A 15,810-nucleotide genomic window follows, 5' to 3' on the forward strand; every position below is an offset into this window, starting at 1 on the left:
ACTAGTGTGAAGATGATGGCGGAAGGTTGAGGAGCCATCTCAACCTTCTCTAATGACCATTCCATGGAATCATTCCTTTATGGAGACAGTGGCAGCTAACCTCTAAATCAGCAATTTAAGACCATATATTATCTTGAAATACTACATTGATATATTCACAATCCAACATTAGGCACTATTGTCAGCTATCACAGGCTGCCAATTAAATGTTAATGAACAATTGTTTATCCCAACAATCTCAAAAGGACATGACTAGAGTCAGAATCCTTGCAGGTAAAGTAAAAATCATGGAATTGAAACCCTTTTCAGTCTGAAGGATTGGCAACTGATGGGTTGCTTAGTAAGAAAATGACTCATGTTATCCCCTAGGACTGTTACCTCTGAGAGCTCACCAAGGCCCTTCATACATACTGTTTAATGGTTTATGCATTTAAGTAGATACTAAAAGCATAAGATATTTGAAAGTTCCATTAGAGATTCTCTGGCTCCACTTAATTGAGGGTGGAATACAGCAATTCAGGGGTAGAGCCCAGGATCCTGCACTCTAGAAAGTTACCCAATTCCGATGTAGCCATTCCAAAGGTTAGCACTCAGAAATCACTTTCTAACTCCTCTTGGACTTTGTTCCCCATCACAGGCCTATGATGAGGACACAAGGTGTTAAGTAATTATTTCCATTTTACAAACAAGGAAACCAACGATACTTTCACCATGTCTATTTTACCACATATAAACTGGGAGAATTGCACACCGGCTTACAAAGCTGATGATTTAATAATGAAGAAAAAATAATATGTTGGATATATGACGGGCCATATGCTCATTAGTAACCTTTGGGAAAAGGCGGCTTGCTGGTCTCAGCTTTGACTGACAATCAGTTCTCCAGAGAAGAGCATGTAGGGATGGTTTGTGAGAGAGAGGAAGATACGGCTGTAGGAGTTCTAGGAGCTAGCGTAAGCCTTACCTTGCTCATGGCCTCTGCAATGGCGTCCACCATGCCTCCCACCAGCCCCACCTCGCTGGCAGCTTCATTCAGCGTCACCATAATGTCATCCACAGCTTCCTTCATCAGCTGTGCAGCCTCTGTGATGGCATCGTGGGTGTGCTGTGCCTAAGAAGGGAATTAAGACTGTCTTAAATGGCATAAAATGTTGCTCATTCTTAAGACCCACTTGATCTGCTAAGAATAACCCTAAAAGGCCAGAAGACAGGGCCCTAGGAGAAACCACACCCCAGAAACACAACCAGGTAATGCATTTGAAATGGTTTCTTTCCCTGATTTCATGTTTACTTGCAGAATCAAAAGTAATCTGTTTTTACAATAAAAAGAGAAAAAAAATGCAACACCCAACTGTCAAGACTAGCTTTATATGCTGCTATATTCAGAACGGTAGAGAATGCCACAGGTTTCTAAATACACAAATTCACACATTTAATAAAAAATCCACAATACAAAGAAAAACTGTTTTCATAACAAACATACTTCTCTTTAGCATTGCCCAGAACACTATCTCTATAAATAAGCTGGATTATAGAAATTCAGGTACATACATGAGAAATAAATCTGCAGAGAGCCTACTAGGCTTTAGAACTATGTGATAAGTTGTATTGTGGCAACAATGACAGACTGGATGAGAAAAGTCCTCCAAGGGCCTCCAAGTCCTCCACATGTTCCTCAAACAGCATCTTGGAGACTTGCCAATGTCAAGGGAATAGGGACTTAAAATGAATTAGTGAACGGATATGAAGCAATGCCAGTGCAGGGATCCCTAGCAGACACCTCACGTGGCAGGAAGATAAAAGAGCTAAGCTATGGGTACTGGAAACCTAGGTTCCAGTTCTGGCTCTACCACTAACTAGCTACATGGTAAGGCTTGGCCTCCTTTTCAGTGGGATGGGGAGAACTGTAAGCAGTCCATGATCTAGAAGTCTGGTAAGCCACAGAGGTGCAGACACCGTGTGCATAATAAGGGCAGGCTAGCAGGGAACTCTGCTCTAACCCTGTGCAATGTGGCCTAATGCCAGTGACTTAAACATTACAACCGCACTGTCCTCAAGTACTGGATCTGCCCATGCAACAGTTGTGGGTGTCCTGACCCAACTCAGGGGTGTGAGCCTCCCCAAAGGCCTGAGACACTGCATATTTACTTTGGTGGATATAAAGGAAGGGAAGCCAGTGGGACAGAGAAGAGGGAACTCCTTCATTTGTATTTGTTTTTTAATCAAAGAAGTCCATGAAGAGGCAGTGTGAGCCATGGGCCCTGCCTAGAAACAAGAAGAGCTCCTCAAATGTGGCATCTGCTAAGATGTCACACACGGTTCTCACAGTTACCCTCAGGACACCTATCAAGACACAGAATTCTGCCTTTGGGATGGAACTGAGTAAGCTCGTGATTTACTTAAATAGCTGACTTTATTCTGCTACAAGTCCTAAGGTGACATTCCTATGCTGAGCTCTAGAGAAGCTTCTAAAACCACAGATTCCCACCACACAAGGTTAGACAAGAAGGGGTGCTTTCCTCCAGTCTTAGCTGAAATGAGAACACTATTGACACAAGTCCTTGTGGTCACATCAAAGCCAAACACATGTTTTAGGAAAGAGGTGAACAACTGCCAGAGGCTTGATTTCACCCTCAGTCTACAGGGGTCTCAGGAGAGCAAACTTAGCAAGAGTGGAGCTGTTCTAAAGAGAGATCCTGTGACCCTCCCTCTGGCTGACACTATTGACTTAATGCTCCCCAAGAAACTGGGGTCTCCCCAGGAATTTCAAGCTTGGAGAAGAAAAAGACCGAGTCCTAGTGCCAGTCAGAGAGGGAAGCTGTCTCCTAGGAAGAGATCTCACAGTTTGACTGGAGCCCAGACCATGGCCTGGATTGCTTAGCTGTGCATACTTCTTGCCCTCTATTTAAACCTAAACTTGGGACTTGGGGGTTACTGGGCCCCTATATCTGTTCTTCTCCCCAGTGTGACTGTAGTGAATATTCTCTGACTCCTTGACTCTTCAATTGGCCCACTGAGGGTAAGTGGTACCAAGCAACTCAGGGGCAGGCATCAAGGAAGCCATGGAAGATAACAGAGCCAGGGTCTGACCGTAGCAACTCTGGGAATGAGAATGTAATTCAGGGAAAGCATCAGTGAGTCACAGAAGGACCTTTGAACCCTTCAGTACACATTTTTTTTCTCTTGGGTAGCCCAGAAATAGACTTCCTGACTATCTGCCCTAGAGGTGAGATGATGAAGTCTCTAGAAGGTTTGCTCTCCTTCATTCTTCATATTCTCTCTCCTCCCCCTGTGTGTGTGTACATGTTCACATGTGTGTGAATGCATGTGCAGGTGCGTATGAGTGTAGAGATCGGAGGCTGACCTTAGGTGCTGTCCTCAGTCACTCTCCACCTTATTTTGAGATAGAGTCTCTCACTAAACCTGGAGCTCACTGTCTGGCTAGACTGGCTGGTCAGTGAGCCTCGGGTCTCCAGGGCTGAGATCACCTGTGTGTACTGTGCTGCCCAGTTTTGCAGGTAGATGCTGAGGGTCTGAACTAAGGTCTTCTTTCTTGAGTGACAAGCACTTTATTGACTGAGTCACCTCCTTAGCCCATGCTCTTCATATTTGAGTTTTACAGATTTCTAGAGTGTCAGCTCAGAGTTCGCCACCTCTGTCACAGCCCTAGGCCTGACTTCCTCACCATGGCCTTCTGCTCCAAAGCCCAGGGGTAAGTTTCATCTTCTTTAAACAGCCTGGCCCCAGTCCACACACTGTGTCTGGCTGAGCACACTAACTTTAGACATCCAAAGACTTAGCAGGATCTCAATGAAAACATGCATTAACGACCAGCAGCCCTCTAGGAAGCGAAGAGAGCAGGCCAACAATGAAGTCATTATTTTAGGGTCTGGAGCGATTCCTTATTACTGCTCCTTACACACGAGAAAAACCACATCTGTTCTTTCTTGGACACGTGTCTGAGGATGGCTTCCAAGGAGCCTTTTCCTTCTGGACAGGACTTCCAATACAAAGCCCGGGACGGCTGGCCAGCAAAGACACCAGGGCGGTGTGGAAAGTGAGAGAAGACTACGGGAGGACAGGAATGGACTCCAGACTTTGGGGGTGGGGCAGGACAACAGATAATTAGAGCTCTCCAGAGGGGATAAGGCTTGCCTGGGGTACTGCATGTCGCAAACTTGAAGGGATTTCTACAGGAGAGAGTGGGGAGGTATAAGGAAGAAGAGGGGCCATGTGCACGTGCCTTGTGCTACCTTGTTTTATTACTGCCTGAGGTGTCAGCCCAGGATGGCCTCAAACGCCCTGAGTAGCTGAAGACAACTGACCTTGGGCTCCTGATCTTCTTGCCTCCTCCTCCCAAGAGCTGGGATTATAGGTGTATGTCACTACTCCTCGTTTATGCTGGGAATGGAGTCCAGGGCTCAGTGGATACTAGGCTAGTGCTCTGCTACCCAAGCTACATCTCACAGTCTTGTTTGTAACATCACTCTTGTTCAGACTCTATAGCAACATCAGGAGGTACTTATAATTAACCTGACTGCTTAGGAGAGTAGACAAAGAAATGAAGAACTTGCTAGCAAGAGGCAGCACTAGGATTTGAAAACCTTTATGTCTGATTCAGATCTTGGAGTGTTTGTTTTACCAAATCACAACTACTGATGATTATTTAATAGCATCTTATTATGCATTTATTTAAAATAAAATTTTACATTGTGTGTGTGTGTGGCACATATGGGACCCTGCATGCCACAGCACATGTATGGAGTTAAAAAACAACTGAAGGAGCTATATTTCTCCTTCAACCAGGTGGGTCCTGGGAATTGAACTCAGAGCAACAGGCTTGGTGGCAATTACCTTTACCAGTGGAACCATCCTGCCAGCCTATTTAACAACATTTTAACTTTGTTTCTTCTACAAACGAGATATACAATATCAAACCAACAGCAGATAAAGCTTAGTAAATATTCCCCCAAATAATAACATCTAAGTTGATTAATTATGTGGCTTTGGCCTCTTAGAAAAGGGTTTAAGGAGCAGACTTGATGCCTGTTTTGGGAGTGACAGGTGAAGCCTGTTATTTTAGCCCTTAGGAGGCCTAGAAGGAAGGCTTATACATTTGAGCTAACCCTGGACTATTCCCTGGAGAGAGAGAGAGAGGTAATAAAATAAAATATGGGGCTGTCTTAGTAATAGCTGTCAACTTGACATAGCCTAGAATCATTTAAAAACCTCATTTGAGGAACTGTCTTCATCAGATTGGTAGGAGGGTACGTTTGTGAGGGATTTTCTTAACTGAGGATCCAGTTCATTTTGGATGGCACCATCTTTAGGCAGGTGGTCCTGGGTATGTAAGGAAGCTAGCTGAGCACAAGTCCACAAAGTGAGCTGGTGAACAGCATTCCTCCATGGTTCCTGCTTCTTACAGCTTCCCACCTTGAGTCCTTTCTGACCTCCCTCAGCGATGGACTGACCTGGCAGTGTAAGCCAAATAAGTTCTTTGCTTCTGTACATTACTTTGGGTCAGAAAGAAACTCGAACAGTTGGTGCCATGTCCTTGCTTAATGCCCCCCACTAGCTCCCATGGTTTATAGAAAGGTTACACTTCTTAGCAAAGAAGATGAGAAATATCAGCACATCTTGATCTAACTTGTCCAACTGTGTATTCTAGATCAATCAGACTGCTTGCAATTTTCTGAAGGCAACATACTCTTTTTGTAATTCTGTATATGCCCATGCTGTTGCTAAGTTGCTGCTTGTTCATTTGCATATGTGTGTGACTGAGAATATTCATGCATGCCATGCATGGGGCAGGCTGGAAGAAGGCACTGAATTACAGGTGTTGTGAGACACCTGATGTGGGTGCTGGGAACAGAAACCCAGGCCCTCTGCAAGAATAGCAAGTTCTCTTCTAAGCCCTCTCCTCAGGCCCTGTTACCAATTCTTAAGTTCTAAGCAAAATGTAGCGCAAGGTCAGTCTTCCACGACAGACTGCTGCCATGCTTGGCTCCAAAGCAACTCACTGAAGAATGTCCCGCTCACAAATTGACAGAAGTGGTGCACTGCTAAATTAAATTAGTATCTTTTGGGCTGGGGAGGTACCTAGCATGTGTGAGGCCCTCCAACCCTGCAAAAATAAAGAAAACCAGATCACCATCCTGTAAGAACAGAAATGACCTTCACTGAAAGCAAATAGTGTTCCATCATGCAAGTTAGGCATCAATAGCTATCGGGCACCCGTAAGTGTACTACCTTCATTGCTACAGTGAGCATACCACGCACTCTCCTGCCCCACGAATGCTTTCCTATATACACTACCAAGGAACGAGAACTTGTGAACAACCTTAACTATACCTGTTTGGATAGCCACTGGGTTCTTCCTGTAGACTGGAAAATCAACTTGGAGGTATGTATTTTTTTTTTTGAGGAAGGGGACAACACAGGGGGACTTGGAACCCCAAGCCAGCCCTGATGGCTTGGAGCATACCTTGGGGTTTCCTCCACCTTCTTTGGCTGCATACAGCATCTGCAAGGCAGACTCTGCGAGTGTCTTAGTCTGGTCCAGCACTGTCATCTGCTGCTGATGGTCCAGCATCTTGGAGGCAACACCAACTGCAGCTAAGATCAAGGGCTCAAAGTAGCTTGCTAGCTGTGTCACCTTTAAAGAAAGAAAAATCCCAGATGTAGCATGTAAGTTCGGGTCTCCTTTTAGATGGGCCCCCTTGGTGAGAAAGGGGTTTGGAGCAAGGATGAGATGACTCATAGAAAAGGTCATATTTGGCTACAAGTTGCTTTCAAAAATACCCGATGTTTAACAGTCTGTTGCTTGGGTTTTCTTCCTTCGAGGAATTCTCCATCTCGTCTCCATATACGGTAAGAAACCCATTCTGGAATTTAGAGGTAGATACCAGACTTATACCCAATTTTATAAATTGTCAGTTTTATAGGTAAAAACTGTGAAGAATAAAAGACATCTTAATAGATTCAAAGGGATACAGGAGAAGGAGAGGGCAGTGAGGTGGGGTGAGATGAAAAGAATCTGCAAGGCTTGTCAGTAGACAGTCCAAATGGCATCATCACCAAGCATTGGACCAAACCTCGGGAATGGAATAAAAGCAAAATGATTTCACCACTGTTTAACTACTTTGTTTGGCTCAACCTGGGAAAATAAAAAAAGCTTGTCAAGGGGCTGGGAATGTTGCTCAATGCTAAATTATTTTTCTAATTTGTGAGAGGTCCTGGGTATAATCACCAATGCTAAAATCAAACCAAACCAAACCAAATTCCATAACCAAAAGAATAAAAGCAAAACTGACTAAGAGATGGGTGGTGGTGGAGCACGTCTTTAATCCCAGTACTCGAGAGGCAGAGGCAGGAGGATCTCTGTGAGTTGGAGGCCAGACTGGTCTACAGAGCAGTTCCAGGACAGGCTCAAAATCTACAGTGAAACCCTGTCTTGAGCATACAAACAAAGATAGCCACCCACTGCCTAGGATAGACTTCCTTCCAGTGGGCCATGTAATGTACATGCAATACATTTTATGTGTCTACGTGCTGGACATTTGGGGTGCCCCAGAGCCAAATGTCACAAATATTTATCAGGCACATCCCCTGTGCCTTTGTTAAATGTTTCCCACCCAATTCCTCCGTCAATCTTGCCCCAGTTTTAAGAGGCAGATCCAGATGAAGAGAAACTGAGGCACAAGTGTGGGCTGTATGCTGAAGTCAAGCAGCTGGGTGGAGATCGTGGGGGCGGGGCTTACTTCACAGCCTGGCTCCTCCCCTCTTCTCACTGCAGCCTCTCATGCTTTAGTTTGAATTCTAGTTGTGTTGCACTCAGACTTGAGAAGTTCGCTTGTTTTGTTTGAAATCTGAGGGTGAAAGATTGACACCCTTCTATTTAACATCTAGACGATCATATTTTCATATTCTATCCTACTCTAATAAAACAAACCAGCACCGAAGACTAGTCTAATTCCTCATTTTTGGACAGTTATAGCTAATCGCTAAGATGAAATCTTATGTGAGTCTTTAGCCTGTGGCTCCATTAAAGGCTTTTCGCCACCACACAGAGGAAAGGTAAGTGTTGTGGGGATGTAGGGAGAGACCACTTCCCACAAGCAGACACTGGGTCACAAACACAGCAAAGGTTGGGGGGTTATGAGGACAAGCCCAGGTGTGAGTAGCTGTGTCCCAAAAAAGAACAATAATAGTCATTGCTGCTAACAGTGGATTCTTGGCCAGTAAAAAGAGTACTTACAGAGATATGTGAGCAGGGCTGCTGCTGACCTGTGCCTTTATGTGCATTTGTGTGTGTCTGCATGCATACATGCAGGTACATGTGAAGGCCACAGACTGATATCTATCTGTTATTTTCCTTAATTGCTCACCACCTTACTTTATTTGTGTATGAGGTGTGTGTGCATGTATATGATTGGGTCTGTATGACGATGTCTACATGTGACAGGCTAGAAGATGTCTAATGTCTTCTTTGATCAGCTTCTGCCTTATTCCCTTGAGATAGGGCCTCTCATTGAATCTGCAGATCAATCCTTTTGGCTAGGCAAGCTCCCAGGATCCACCTGTTTCTGCCCCAAACACTGGGGTTACAGGCACATGTAGCAATGTTCAGCTTTTTACATGGGTGCTGGGGATCCGAACTCAGGTCTTCATACTTGTACAGTGAGTACTCTTACTGAGCCATTTGTCCCTCCATCTTAATTTCTGAGACAGGGCCTATCATTGAATTTGGAACTTGCAGATTTGGCTACAATGGCTGGCCTGTGAGCCCCAGAGATCCTCCTGCCTCTGCCTCTTCTGTTCTGGGGTTATAGGTGTGTACCGCTGCCTCTAGCTATGTGGGTGCTGGGGATCTGAACTCTGGTTCTCATGCTGGCACAGCAAAAACTTTATCCGAGACACTTTCCCCACCTCTCTGTGTGTATCTTAAAGGAGCCACTTGAAGACCAGGGAAGGAAGCCTGCAAGCAGAGCACAGGAGGATCTGGCTCCCTGCTGCCTGCTTCATCCAGGTGAATCTCCACATCTGGAGTCCCAGCCTGAGCAAGCACAGGCTGCCCTGTACACTGCCAAAAGACTTATCCCTGTCCATGGATGATGCTGGGTTCATCACCAAAGGCAACTGGGCACTGTGGAGGTTTGAGTGAGAAGTGTCCCTCATAGGTTCCTATGTCGGAACCCTTGGTCCCTGGTTGGTGGCACTCTTTGGTAAGGCTTCCACAACTTTTAGGAGACGGGAGTCTTGCTAGAGTACTGATGGGTCTCTGAGAAGTCAAAACTTACAGCTAAAATGCTGACTGTATTAGAATCCTGCCGGTTCTGTAGGCTCATTTGATTCTGAATTAACTTTACTAATGCAGATGTAACAAGTCAAGAGTTGTTATTTGGTGGGGGAGTAAAATAGTAACTAAACTAGTGCCCAGCATCCCCAGGGAGATGAGCAGGACCAGGCCAAGAAGAATGAAGTTCCCAGCCTTAGGTCCTTTGGATTTTGACCATCCCTGCTGTTATCCTCTTGAGAATGTGACACAGATTTCTTCACATACTATCTTTCAGTTTGTTCATCTGTAAAGGGGGGTTAGTGACATCACCAGGCTCGTGGGCACTATGAGTGAGACTGAATTTAAAGCACAGGAAAGCACCGAGCACAGGCTTTTGTAAATAACGATACCCTGTCCCCCTCCCTACACACACACACACACACACACACACACACACACACACACACACACACACACACAGTCTCTCTTAGCAGGATTCCCTGCTTGCACATTACCTTATGTCCCAGCTGGGCAGCTTCTCCTCGAGCTGCTGTGGCAATGGGATCAATAAGATGCCCAATTTCCTGGACCACCGAGGTCAGCTGCTCCTGCAGGGCCTGACAAAAAATTGTCAAGGTCATTTGACAATAGTTCCCTATGGAGCTGTGTCATTCTGAAAAGGGCCCTGTGAAGGACCAGGGGACCTGAATGAAATCAGAATGTCTGGATGCTCCCTGGTCTTCCATTCTCTGACTTGCCTGGCTCCCCAGAGTGAGATCCCTATCCTTCCTCAGATGAGCGATGAGGCAAGCCTGAGAGATGTATTTCTCACTGGCTTCAGTCCCACAAGCCCTGACAAATGATGCTGGGGTGTCTCCATGGTAGGTTATATAGCATGATTAATGGGAATGTGCAATAGCTGTACTTTCCAAGAAGGAGAGATAACTTGGTCCAAATGGAGACAGCTCATTAGGGACTGAGGGAACATCCAGGTCTTGCTGTTCTCAGAACTTAAAGAGGAGGGAAAGGGTGATGTGAAAATGTGCCCAGTTCTGAAGGCTTCCTGATGGTGCACCAAGAAGACACCAGGTGGACTACATCAGAACTTAGCCTCTGTTCACTGTCCTTGGTGACTTGTAGGCAAATATTGGAAATGATACTCTTGTGATATTTCTTGTCAGGTCTGAGATGGTTTCACCTCTCTGCTCCAACTTTTGTTGGAATTCAGGCTGAATTCGTTGAATTCAGGCTGTTAAGAGACAGGGCAGGAAAGCCAGACTATGCTGGGAGGGAGTGGGATGGGGGATGAGGAACTCAAAGCTGGAGATTAACTGAGAGAGGAAAGACCCACCCCCTTCTCAGAATCATCGTAGGAACTGTACTGGATCGAATCAGGGTTAACAGATGAAAGCATTGGGCATCTTAGAGATGTACCACCCACATGTCATCTAATAAAGTGACAACATCCTTCCTGCATTTGTTACTCTGCCACAGAACCATGTTGAGAAAGGAAAAAATGTAACAGGCAAGCTTGAAAACAAACAAAAGGCGCTAGAGAGATGGGGCAGGCAGAGGGAAGTGTCCCTGGAGTCCAAAGGCCTCATTTAGCTAATTATTTATTATCCTCACACACTTAACGTGATTACGGGCAAGAATGCCAGAGAATTCCTTTGGTGTTTCATGAGAGGTGGTTTGTTAAATTCAATATTGTATAATGAAGACCCTTGGATGTAAAGGAGGTACATTTTCTTCTTATTGGAAGAGCTAAGGCAGAGGATGTAGTTCAGAAGGGATGGAGAGAGGGAGGCATTTCTGGGGTAGTGGTCATGTTTTTTTGGGGGGTGTCTAAGTAGCCCTGGCTGTCCTGGAACTCAGAGATCAAACTGCCTCTGCCTGCTGAGTGCTGCTATTAAAGATGTGTGCCATCAGACCTGGCTTCATCTTGCCTTCTTCACCTGGGGATTACTTAAAGGATGTGGTCTGCTGTCAAGTCATCAACACACACAGTGAACTTGAATGAAGAGTAGCTTTTCACATGGTTACAATGCTTAGTCCTGCTCCTCATTTCCTGGAAGTGTGTGTGTGTGTGTGTGTGTGTGTGTGTGTGTGTGTGTGTGTGTAGCGGAAGTACAGCAGACAGACAGCTCTACTAAAAAGAGTAATGCTTAGCTCTAGGTCCTCTGCTCAGAGAACAGGGACAGAGGTCATTATGCCTAAATCTATGACAGTAAGGTAACCACACCATTCGTGCAAACTAAATGCCTTCTGAATGTTGGGTGCTGTGCTCCTAGTAGAGAAATAAGTATGGGCAATAATCAACTCTGTAGAGACCACCAGCAATAGTAATGTGAGGCTGGGTGGATGTTCGGCAGGCATGGGAACCTTCGTGTTACAATCTACCTGCAGGAGTGGGGGCAGGGTGGAGACAGGTGGGTCCTGAGGACTCACTGGCAGCCAATCTAGCTGAGGGTGAGCTCCAGGTTCTGGAGAGGCCCTACTTATAGTTGCTAAGCCCCTCCCCCACAACACACACATAAGAGATAAAGAGTAACTTAGGGCACAATTATTTACCTCTGGATGGGCCAACTGCATTAGAGTTTAATGCCAAACTTGTCCAAAAAAAGTACAAAGAGAAAATGTGGTCAGAGAGAAGTGCTCAAGCTTTGCATGCCCAGGCCTGCTCCACTGATGTGTGCAACCGAACACAGTAGTCCGTGTTTGCACACAGAGTTCCCCGTCACTGTTGTTTCCCTGCTAACTTCAGTCTCACTTGAACATTCTTCTTTATGGCGAGCTCTTTCCAGCACCCTCTTTCTCTTCTGAGCACTTGTTCTACTCCCTCCCCTGACCTCCTGGGTGGTTCCACAGGGGCGGGCTGTCCATGACCACACTCCAGCATTACAGACATTCCCTCCCATTTCCTCTGGAGTTTCCAAGGTAGATGACAGAGTGCCAGCCTACCTCCACAGAGATGTCATCCCTCGTGGCCAGGCTCTGGCTGACTGCTGCCAGGGAGGCCTGCTCAATGTCCCTGATGCAACGGTTGATGCCATCGATGGAGTAGTCACATTCCCTCTGCCCAGGGGCTTTGTCCCTAAAAGGGACAGAACAAATCAAACAAAAGTTCACAAGGCATAATTAAACATGTCACATCATGCTCCTGTGCTGGTGGGCCGGAAGCGTCTGTCCCCTACCTACATGATCACCTTCACAAAACAGTGCATCTCTGAGGCTTGCTCAGCAAATCCTGGTGTGGAGCCCATGCCTTTCTTTTTCTTTCTTTTTTGTTTTTGTTTTGTTTTGGAGACAGGGTTTCTCTGTATTGCTCTTGAGGTTGTCCTAGAACTTGCTCTGTAGACCAGGCTGGTCTTGAACTCACATAGATCCACCTGCCTCTGCCTCCTGAGTGCGGGGATTAAAGGCGTGAGTCACCAACGCCCGGTGCCCATGCATTTCTTAATTAACAATTGTACCTGACATAGTTCTGTTTCTAGCAGGAAGAATAGAATCTTTCCCTTCCTCTCAGGCTATTAATAGACAATTAGAAATGAAACAATTTGTACTTGGGTGCTTCTTCCACTTTAAATATTAAGGTTTTAAAAAAACGTGTGTGTGTGTATGTGTGCATGTGCAAGTAAATGTGTGTTGTATGTGTCCATTTGTGTACAAGTGCTTGCTTGCAAGCATTAGCACAAGGAGACTGTAAGAGGAAGTCAAGTGTTCTACTTTATCACTCTCTGTGTTAATCCCTTAAGACATGATCTCTCTCTAAACCTGGGGCCAGGTGGCAGCCAGCAAGCCCCATCAATCCTCCTGTATTTGTCTCCCACAGTTCTAGGACTACAAACACACACCCATGTGCCTGAATTTTTATATGGAGCTAGGTATTCAAACTCAGGCCCTCATGCTTCTGCAGCAAGTATCTCTCCATTGAGCCCTCTCTCCAGCCACTGGAAATAAAAGTGCAGCACCCTTTATAGCGCAAACACGCTAAGTGCTCTACAGTGTACACTGGTCATAAACTCACGGGCTGCAGTAAGAGTTAAAGTATGAAAAGATTTTTTTCTTTGTAAAACATTAATAAAAGGTTTAATTATGGCTTTGAGCTTCAAAAGCAATTAAGAAGCAAAATACTGTAACAAAGGAACAACCACTCCATGTTGTAGGATATTAATTAATTTTGGTCAACTTGAGAAATGTCGTTTTCTCAGCCTTTGTGTATAGCCAAGAAGGTCAAGATTAATCCAGGATAACCCAGAGTTAGTGTGGGCTGTAGAATATCCCTTTTGTCTCATTGTAAGACTAAAAGAACTTGAACAGTAGAGCTCTCTGAGCCCCTAGGAGTTGACAATTCAGTGTGATGGTCAGAAGGGCTGGAGCTGGAGCCTTTGGGTGACCATAAGAACATCCCTTAAGTTCTCTTGCCCAAAACTTCACAGTAGTTAAAATGGAAACAATGATAATATCTACTTTAAAATGTGATGACCAGAAAAGGGAATGTAGGCAAAATATTCAGAATAATAGCTGGTTTATAATAGGTGCTTAAATTTGCTATTATCATGGCCAGTACTATCATGGATTGCAAGGAAATGATAAAGAGATTATTGTAATTTTCTTAGTTTGCTTTTCTGTTACTGTGATAAACCTCCTGGGGAGGAAAGAAAACTTTTTTATCTTACAGGTCACAGTCCATCATTAAGGGAAACCAGGGCAGAGGCTCAATACAGGAAATTAGAGGCATGACCTGAAGCAGAGATCATGGAATAATGCTGCTTACTGGCTTGCTCGGCTACCTTTCTTACATAGCCCAGACCCATCTGCCCAGGATGGCACAACTGCAGTGGTCTAGGCTCTCTCTCAGTCATCAATAAAGAAAATGCCCCACAGACAGACCCATAGGCTGATATGATGGAGACAATTCCTCAACTGAAGCTCCTTCTTCCTAGGTGACTCTGGTTTGTGTCAAGTCGTTAGCCAAGATTAGCCATTACAATAATGATCAACATTACTTGATGGGCATAATCCCCTCCTACTCTATTCAGATGCAGGCTGGGAGCTCTCTCTAGATGAGATACTGACCTGATAGATGTGATGAGACTCTTAATGGAGTCAGACACGGTGTGGGAATGTCCAGCCAACACAGACCAGGTGGGTGGATCTTTGGGATTGATGGCCAGAGAGCGTGCAGTGCGGATGAGGTATGATGAGCTCTCCAGCATGGTCTTGGCTGAGACCAAGATTGGTTCCTGTGCCTGGGAGCCCTAAGACCAACCAAAAGAGAAGTGAAAGGTGGGTGTACAGAGACCAGCAAGTCTTAGTCTCTAAGTCAGTACTTCTACCCTGCAGGGGGAAGCTAGCTAACAGAAAGGGTATAGGCTGGGGTAACGTGGGCCCAGGCTTGTTCCTTAAATAACATATACTTCTTTTCTTAAATAAAAATTTTGAGTATGATACACTTAATGAAAAAAATCAGCCTTATTCTTAGATACGGAGATTATTCTCAATATCAAGTTATTATTTCTTAAGGATAGACAGTTACTGAGCTTAGCAACTGTGTATACAGCACCATCCATAGTAACACAGTATAGCAATGTACTATGTACTTAACACACTACTTAGTGGTGCAAAAATACAATTTCTATAGTATTACTTAACACAGTCCACAGGATGCTGACACAAGGCCATTTGGAACTTTACCTATCCTTGCTCATTCTACTTCATACAGAATTAGACAATGACTCTAAGATTGCCACAGACTCCCCTACCTCAGAGCTGATCTGAGCAGGAATGCTGACAAACTCAGGGTTTGATGCAAATGCTGTCAGGTTCTCCACAGCTTCGATCAAGGGTGTGGTAGCAATACGACACTTATTGCGGTTGTCTTCAGAGAAATCCCCATCCAGGGCCTAATGGGAAAGAAATGGAGATTCCATCCCATTGAGAAACATGTGTCATTCCTAAGCCACAGCAGTCACCTCCCGGCAAGGGAGGACAGTTCAATGGGAATGCTACTCCTCGACAAGTAAGAAGCAATTGGAGCAATTGACCCCTGCCGCCAACCAGAGAGGTCCAGGTAGCCATCCTAAGGAATAATCTAGGACAGCAGTCTTCACTCCTCCAACCATGCTGTCACACCTGGCTGCCAAGCTACTTTCTTTTCCACTTCTGAGATGGGATCCTCTTGGAATCCTCTCCATTAAGTCCATTCCCTCACAGATGACAAAGATCTTTTACATGGTGTGACACTTCTGAATGGCCTGCCTTTCTTCCCTTCCTTCCTTTTTTGTTTCTGGGAATGAAAACCAGCATCTACTCCTGAGCTAAATCCCCAGTCCCTCACTTCCAACTTTCCTAAGTTCTACATTTAAGGCTCTCCCTGAAAGACCAACATCTTGGAATGAAGACAATAGAATCCAATGCAAAGGAATAGACTAGACCTACCCAACCAAATGGGCAATTCCTAACACACACACACACACACACACACACACACACACACACACACACACACACACACACAGGTCTATCTAAAG

At 45.1% G+C, this 15,810-nt stretch overlaps 1 protein-coding gene across 5 annotated transcripts in view; it reads right to left on the reverse strand.

The window, feature by feature from the left end:
• Positions 1-15,810, reverse strand: part of Tln2 (talin 2) — a 409,739-nt gene that overhangs the window by 56,237 nt on the left and 337,692 nt on the right. For all 5 annotated transcript variants that reach the window (XM_040739688.1, XM_005075489.4, XM_013117408.3 and 2 more), the window contains 6 exons: positions 15,043-15,183; positions 14,357-14,538; positions 12,239-12,371; positions 9,793-9,894; positions 6,485-6,655; positions 965-1,111 (listed from right to left, as the gene is read on the reverse strand). In XM_040739688.1, the coding sequence (XP_040595622.1) occupies positions 965-1,111; positions 6,485-6,655; positions 9,793-9,894; positions 12,239-12,371; positions 14,357-14,538; positions 15,043-15,183 (876 nt within the window). The remainder of the gene's footprint in view (positions 1-964; positions 1,112-6,484; positions 6,656-9,792; positions 9,895-12,238; positions 12,372-14,356; positions 14,539-15,042; positions 15,184-15,810) is intronic.

Source organism: Mesocricetus auratus, unplaced genomic scaffold (genome assembly GCF_017639785.1).
Source record: "Mesocricetus auratus isolate SY011 unplaced genomic scaffold, BCM_Maur_2.0 Super-Scaffold_100691, whole genome shotgun sequence".
NCBI classification, from domain to species: domain Eukaryota; kingdom Metazoa; phylum Chordata; class Mammalia; order Rodentia; family Cricetidae; genus Mesocricetus; species Mesocricetus auratus.